Raw genomic sequence first — 8,246 nt, 5'->3', positions numbered from 1 at the left:
TCATCTCCACTAGCTTTGTTCATAGTGATGCTTTCCAAGGCCCACTTGACTTCACATTCCAGGATGTCTGGCTCTAGGTCAGTGATCACACCATGGTGATTATCTGGGTCGTGAAGATCTTTTTTGTACAGTTCTTCTGTGTATTCTTGCCATCTCTTCTTAGTATCTTCTGCTTCTGTTAGGTCCATACCATTTCTGTCCTTTATTGAGCCCATCTTTGCATGAAATGTTCCTTTGGTATCTCTGATTTTCTTGAAGAGATCTCTAGTCTTTCCCATTCTGTTGTTTTCTTCTATTTCTTTCATTGATCGCTGAGGAAGACTTTCTTATCTCTCCTTGCTATTCTTTGGAACTCTGCATTCAGATGCTTATGTCTTTCCTTTTCTCCTTTGCTTTTCTCTTCTCTTCTTTTCACAGGTATTTGTAAGGCCTCCCCAGACAGCCATTTTGCTGTTTTGCATTTCTTTTCCATGGGGATGGTCTTGATCCCTGTCTCCTGTACAATGTCATGAACCTCATTCCATAGTTCATCAGGCACTCTATCTGTCCAATCTAGGCCCTTATATCTATTTCTCACTTCCACTGTATAATCATAAGGGATTTGATTTAGGTCATACCTGAATGGTCTAGTGGTTTTCCCTACTTTCTTCAATTTAAGTCTGAATTTGGCAATAAGGAGTTCATGGTCTGAGCCACAGTCAGCTCCTGGTCTTATTTTTGCTGAGTGTATAGAGGTTCTCCATCTTTGGCTGCAAAGAATATAATCAATCTGATTTCGGTGCTGACCATCTGGTGATGTCCATGTATAGAGTCTTCTCTTGTGTTTTTGGAAGAGGGTGTTTGTTATGACCAGTGCATTTTCTTGGCAAAACTCTATTAGTCTTTGCCCTGCTTCATTCCGTATTCCAAGGCCAAATTTGCCTGTTACTTCAGGTGTTTCTTGACTTCCTTCTTTTGTATTCCAGTCCCCTTAATGAAAAGGACATCTTTTTTGGGTGTTAGTTCTAAAAGGTCTTGTAGGTCTTCATAGAACCGTTCAACTTCAGCTTCTTCATCATTACTGGTCGGGGCATAGACTTGGATTACTGTGATATTGAATGGTTTGCCTTGGAAATGAACAGAGATCATTCTGTCGTTTTTGAGATTGCATCCAAGTACTGCATTTCTGACTCTTTTGTTGACCATGATGGCTACTCCATTTCTTCTGAGGGATTCCTGCCTGCAGTAGTAGATATAATGGTCATCTGAGTTAAATTCACCCATTCCAGTCCATTTCAGTTTGCTGACTCCTGATAAGGGATGAGAAATAAAGAAGAGCCGAACTCTGAGGTAGACTGTTAGGTCATTAGGTTCAGTCATGAGCTAAGTCACTCGCTCCCACACCATTTGATGAGAGTAAGTGACTAATTCACACAGCAACACAGCACATGCTTACTTGCCATTGACTGTCAGAGTTGCTCACCAGCTGTGGACACTGTGTATACAAACTCTTCTAATGCACAGACATCTGACTGCCTGTCCCACGGATGCAGTTTTCAACTTTGTGGCCACGGCCACCATGACTTCAGGCGAATTTTCATCTTCAATTCACATTCCGACTTAAACCTTGACTCTGAAAAGACCAACCTGTCTCTGACAGCTCTGTGCTTCTGTTGCTTCATTTCCCAGAGATCTCTGTGGGCCAGCCTCACTGAAGCTAAATTCCAGTTCATGTTAAGAAGCTGCTGTTTCTTTTCACTTTGTGACAGCAGGCTGGGTTTCTCGTTAGCGTCAGGCTTCTGCACTTACTCAGTCCTCCCAAATTCTTTTTCACTGAACATTGCTCAAGTGCTTTTACAGTGGCAGCATATCAATTTTTGGGGTCTTTTTTTTAAAGGAAACCTAACATATAGTGACTTACACTGGTAAACAGGTGGTATGTGGAAAATGCAGAGGCTTTGGAGTCAGACCAAATTTGGTGCTCAAATTTTTGCTGTGTGACCTTGGGCTTGTTGGTTAACTTTCCCAAATTTTATTTTCCTCATTTGTAAATGGAAACAGTGATGTATATTTTACAATATCGGGATGAGGATTAAGTAAAAGAATATAATTTAAGAGCTTAGCATGCATGAGACACTCAATAAACTGAAATGGGTAATATGATAATGATGTTAATTTTTATCCATGTTCATATTTATCTTCTGCTTTTAACTATACATTTAAACCTTTTAAAAGCAATGCCTTGCTTTATTTACCTTGTATCCTCCAGAGATACTGATCACAATGGCCAGTACCAAAGTAAATACGTAATGAAATGTCCACAATTCATTAGGAAAATGTCATCGACTTACTGGCTGAAACTGTTGAAGAGTTTAATATGATAGGAGAAGAGGGTAGCGAGTGTCAGGATACAGGACTCTGGAGGCAGATGCCTGACCATGGAGTAACTCCATGAAATGCATACTGACCAAGGTAATGTGGTTACATGCTCTACCCATAAACTTCCACCTTGATCTGGAGGTAACACACCTTCCGAGGTTTCTTTTCCAAAGACGTGGTGATTCAGTTATCCCAGGAAAATTACTGTTACACAGTTACACTCATTCAATGTATTAATTTAGCAGGCATACTATAAAAACAGTGACAGTATATTCAATATACACCAATGCTGCATAATCATGAGCTTTTAAAATTCTGTCTCCAATGATCCTGTAAAGTATTAAATATTAGGTGTTAACTAAAATGAAGAAAGGGCTTCCCTGGTGACTCAGCTAGTAAAGAATCCATCAGCAATGCAGGAGACCTGGGTTCGATCCCTGGGTTGGGAAGATCCCCTGGAGAAGGGAAAGTCTACCCACTCTAGTATTCTTGCCTGGAGAACTCCATGGACTGTATAGTCCATGGGGTCGCAAAGAGTTGGACACAACTGAGCAACTTTCACTTTTCACTCAAAATGAAGAAAAACATATATCCATAAGTATTTGTATCTACTCCTTTATTTGTTGATATTTCATCATCATGTTAAGAGTATTTAGGTACAAGTTAAAGTTTTTATCTTTAACAAAATAATTTAGAAGCTTATTATATATCATAGCCTTTTAGAAGTGTGATATCTCCAGGTATTTCTTTGTTTTTAAATTGAAGTATAGCTGATTTCCCTGGAGAAAGGAATGGCTACGCACTCCAGTATTCTTGCTGGAGAATTCCATGGACAGAGGAGCCTGGTGGGCTACAATCCGAGAGACTGAACAGAGTCAGACTGCACAACTGAAACGATTTAGCAAGCACGCACGCATAGCTGATTTACAGTGTTAAAGTTCAAATTAGTTTCAAGTATATAGCACGCTGATTCAGTTATCTATATCTATATCTGTATCTGTATATCCCTTTTCATGTTCTTTTCCCTTTAGGTTACTACAAAATATTGAGTCTAGTTCCCTGTGCTGTATACTGGGTCCTTGTTGGTTATCATGGCCTTAAATAGTAGGCCCAAATTCATTTACTTTTAATGCTACCTATAATCTTTTTTACCTCTTATTTATTTATTAATTCAACACATATTTATTGAGTATCTACTGTGCCGGGCACTGTTTTAGGAACTAAGGATAAATAATGCACAACATGAAAAGAATAAGGAAAAGTTTTGAGTGCTTGATATAAACCAGATCCATCCTTTTCAAATATTGAGCACTCAGAGCTGACCTATGAGGTAGGTATTTTTATTCCTATGTGAGACAACTGAGTCATGGATTATTGTGGCTGGTTTCTGGAAGACACACAGTTTTGCTGAGGGGCTGAGATGGGGCCATAGGTTTGTTTGTTTTCTTCCTCATTGTTTCCTCACTTTTGAACCATCTGTCTCGCAGGCAGCCTTATTTCCTAGTTACTCCACACACAGCCTCCCTCCCAGCCAGCCTGCTTCCCAGGTATTTCCTGTACATGCCCTCAGCCTCTTTGTGGAACTATCCTTTTACTGAGAAGACCTGGTCTTTCCACTCCACTTATCAAATGCTGCTTGTCCTTCATCTCAGCTCAAGTCTCATTGTCCCCACGGGTTGAGCTTTATCCTGTTTAATTTGATCTCCAGTGAGTGCCTTCTGGACAGTCATTAATCTTACAAATATTTACTCTTTCCCTTCCGTGTTCTAAGTGCTGGAATGAAAAATGAGAAGACCAATTAAGACCTTTGTTTTCATAACACTTCAGTTTCCATTCAGAAAGTAGGCATCAACCAGCAAATCCACAGTAATTTAGGCCAGACTATCCTCTTGCCTTTTGTTATATTTAGAAGTCTTATTTCTCTTGCAGAATACACTATAACTTTCTTTTAAGGCTCATTTTAAACTTTCTATTCTGAGAATTCAGTGCTTACTTGTGGAGTGCTTCCAATCTCATGTCTCTGAGTTTGTTCCTTTTGGGGAGTGATGACATTTTGCATGTTTTCTTTTTGCCTTTATTGCCAAATATTTAAAGGATCTGGCAGATTGGGAGACCATTAAATGATAGCAGAAAGATGACCCGTGTCTTATTTGGGGATAGGTGATGGGGACGGAGGAGGATCATTGCTTGAATGACTCTGATGGGAAGGATTTGGAGTTTCAGTGACTTTCAGAGGGGAATGAAAAAAAAAAGTGTGTAAATACTATTTACAACAGGGGCTTTCCTGGTGACTCAGATGGTAAAGAGCCCTGCAATGCAGGAAACCCGGGTTCTATCCCTGGGTCGAGAAGATCCCTTAGAGAAGGAAATGGCAACCCACTCCAGTATTCTTGCCTGGAGAATTCCATGGACAGAGGAGCCTGGCGGGCTACAGTCCATGGGATTGCAAACAGTCGGAAATGATTGAGTGACTATTCTACTATTTATAATTACTCCTAGTCTAATAAGAAAATAGAAAGGCTCAATTATAACATAATGCCTCTTTGAACATGTCTAATTGTACCACGAATCATGCCAAAAGGTTTGAATTTAGCCACTGATGTAGTAGTAAGCTCAGCCATTCCTGTTGATACATCACAACCAATGAGTATTTTCTGCAATAGTCTGAAAATCCTGGTTAATGGTTTCATAGCGTTAATGCGGAGAAGGCAACGGCAACCCACTCTAGTACTCTTGTCTAGAAAATCCCATGGATGGAGGAGCCTGGTAGGCTGCAGTCCATTGGGTCGCTAAGAGTCGGGCACGACTGAGCGATTTCACTTTCAGTTTTCACTTTTCACTTTCATGCATTGGAGAAGGAAATGGCAACCCACTCCAGTATTCTTGCCTGGAGAATCCCAGGGACAGAGGAGCCTAGTGGGCTGCCGTCTATGGGATCGCACAGAGTCGAACACGACTGACGCGACTTAGCAGCAGCAGCAGTGTTAATGTGCCACCTAGTGGTTGAGATTGCACATTCTAATTGCATATGATTTAGGTTTTTCAGTTATAAATGTGGATATCCATTTTCCTTGATAATAATGACCCTTTATTAAAAGTATCTGCCAGATTCCAACTGTGATAAACCCACTAATTTGTGATATTCATATTGTTGTTTTTGATCAAACATTGATATGTTTTTTTTTTGTATTCATGAGTTCATTGTAAAGGGGTTGACTGCAGTCATTGTAATGTCCCAAGTGATCTTTTATATATTTTAAAGGTTTTTAGTTATTTGGGAAGTAAATAGTTGATTTTTAATTTTACTTGGGTTCTCTGCAATGAGGGTTGGTATGTCTCATGTTGCTTTGGTGCTCTTTTCAGAAGGAGAGACTAACTGAAAACTTGCTGACATGATTTCTAGAATGACAGTGAGATTAATTAAAAGGAGACATAGTTGGGCACATTTGATGGTGTAATTGATTTGCTGACTTTTACCATAAAAAATATGCTATTGGCTATTTATTGTGGGTTTATTTCTAGTAAATATTACAGCCTTCCACCTAAGGTAAAGCTCCTAAATTTTCTCATGTATGGTTAGTGAAAATACCAACAATTAATAGATGCTAGTTGCGAAATGTTTCCTATGTGCCAGGCATTAATAAATGATCTCCAGTTCCCACCGCAAAGCCCAGATTAATGTTATTATTTCCATTTTAAAGAAGAACAAATGGCTGGGGGATATAAGTTAATTTCCCTTGATATCCACAGCCAAGAAGTCCCTGTGCCTGGAGGCCCTCTAGCAAGGTCTCCATCATAGACCTGAAGCCCCTTCTTCTGTTTCTGTAGAATTATCTTTCCCTCACTCATGGGAAGGATGGGGTCAGTGGATATCTGCTTTACTTAAAAGACTCAGTAACATTTGAACTCATCTCTTTCAGTAGACAATTATATATATAATTATATATAGATTGTAAAATTATAATTAAATTGTAAACTTGAATTATAATTATAAAATTACAATTAAATTGTAAAATTATAAAATAATGCTAAAATTAAATTAAAATTATATATATAATTGTCTTCTGGGAAAAACACATATAAAATTAAAAATCACAAAGCAAATAAAGGTGTCACATTCCCATGATAAATCTCTCTTCCTAGAATATGACTGTTTAAAGTTACCATTAGAGAACAGAGGGCCCTTCCCCAGTGGGTTTCACATAAGTCACAGAAGATTAATGTAGGTTAGCATCACCCAAGTCACGCATTTCTCTTCTCCCAGCTTGCCCATGGAGATTGGGTGAGGAAATGGGAAAACCCTACTGTGTACACACCTCCAAGGCCGAGTGGGCCACACCAGCTCTGGGTGGGAGGAGCTCTGATGTTGTAAACTTCTCAGACTTGACTCATTTATAGATAGATAGATAGATGATAAGTGGTAGATAGATGATAAGTAATAGATAGATGATGTATATATATAGAGAGATAGAGATACGTATATCTTGCTCAAACAACTGTTTCAGTGAGTTCCGAATAACACTAATTATACATCTTTTGCCTCTATTTGCAGATAATAAAGAATGCTATAGTCGAAAGCATCGAATATAGAAGGCAGAATCCGTCTCGTTGCTCTGTTTCCCTCAGTAGTGTTGAGGCAAGAAGATTCTTCAACAAGGAGTTTCTAAGCAAACCCACAGCATAGTTTGTGTACTGGAAAGGGTAGCAATTTCTGATGTGGAGGCAGTTTGAAATTCCACGACAACTGGATTTAAAAGCCCAGGACAGGTATTAGCACTGATCTTAAGAGACTGGTTGATACTCAAAGTTGCAGTTACTTAGCTGCATGAGAACAATACTTGTAAAACTTTGCTAGATTGACAGATGATGTCAATTTTGTAAAAATATAGCTCAGCTACATTTTCTATTATGAATTTCAGTATGAATTTCCTGATGCAAATGTAGGGACATATACTGTATTTTTTAGACATTCCTCACCAACTATCTGTGTGTCCTCTTTTTTAAAAGGTGGTTCCTTTTTTAGAATATTTAACAGTTCAATCTTTAAAAGACTTTGTATTGTGTGTGAGTGTAATTCACTGACTGGATTTATTCATGCCATGAGACAACACTAGTTTTTATTTATATATGCATACATGAAATAAATACATCTGTATACAAATGAGCAAGAGGTAACTGAGTGTTTGTTTTTTATCTTTAATGAACTATTGCACTGTGGCTATGACAGATGCTCAGATTCATGGCTTTCAGACCCAGAAATTGTTAACCTTAAACTCAAATGTGAAACAACATTTTAAATCATGGTGATTTTTCTTAGAAGAGAAAGTATGTGTTTTTGAGCAAATGGTGTATATTTATTCAGAATATAGGGGAAAAAATGTAACCCCTTCTAGTTTACTTTGCTGATACTATCCCATTTGTGCGACAGACAGCAGTTACCTCAGAGAAAAACCCAGGAAAGTGACAAGTGCTGTATCTGTAAGACTTGTCTTAGGGACAGTCTGTATTGCATGACTGTGGTTTGTTACTATTGAACCACTAAGGTTCAGAGTTAGTATCCCAAATAGAAGGGCTTCCTCTTCTTGCTCTGAGTCTACCATTCTTTAATCTCTCTGTTCATGTGTCTTTTTCCCTCTCACCTTCCATTCACATTTCTACCTGTGAGGAAAGACAAGGTGTGACAGGAAGTGAACCCCTAAGAGTGCATTCATTGGTTGATCCATGCACATGGCAAATGAGTGCCCTCTACAGGCCAACAGGCGTGTTGCAGGGTCTGGGGACACAGCATTGGGTAACAATGACCAAAGTGCCTACCTCCAAGAACCTTGGGCTTCCCTGGTGGCTCAGGCGGCAAAGACTCTGCCTGCAACGCAGGAGACCCAGCTTCA

General features: G+C 39.0%; 1 protein-coding gene across 1 annotated transcript in view; it reads left to right on the top strand.

The window, feature by feature from the left end:
* Window positions 1-7,522, top strand: part of PLA2G4A (phospholipase A2, group IVA (cytosolic, calcium-dependent)) — a 174,733-nt gene extending 167,211 nt beyond the window's left edge. Inside the window, exon 18 of the mRNA XM_010853064.1 lies at window positions 6,911-7,522. Coding sequence (XP_010851366.1) covers window positions 6,911-7,042 — 132 coding nt within the window. The 3' untranslated portion in view covers window positions 7,043-7,522. The remainder of the gene's footprint in view (window positions 1-6,910) is intronic.
* The last annotated feature ends 724 nt before the right edge of the window (window positions 7,523-8,246 follow it).

This window comes from Bison bison, unplaced genomic scaffold (genome assembly GCF_000754665.1).
Source record: "Bison bison bison isolate TAMUID 2011002044 unplaced genomic scaffold, Bison_UMD1.0 scf7180017864322, whole genome shotgun sequence".
Taxonomy (NCBI): domain Eukaryota; kingdom Metazoa; phylum Chordata; class Mammalia; order Artiodactyla; family Bovidae; genus Bison; species Bison bison.
The sequence above is the reverse complement of the archived record's forward strand: the minus strand, read 5'-3'. Positions and strand labels throughout refer to the sequence as shown.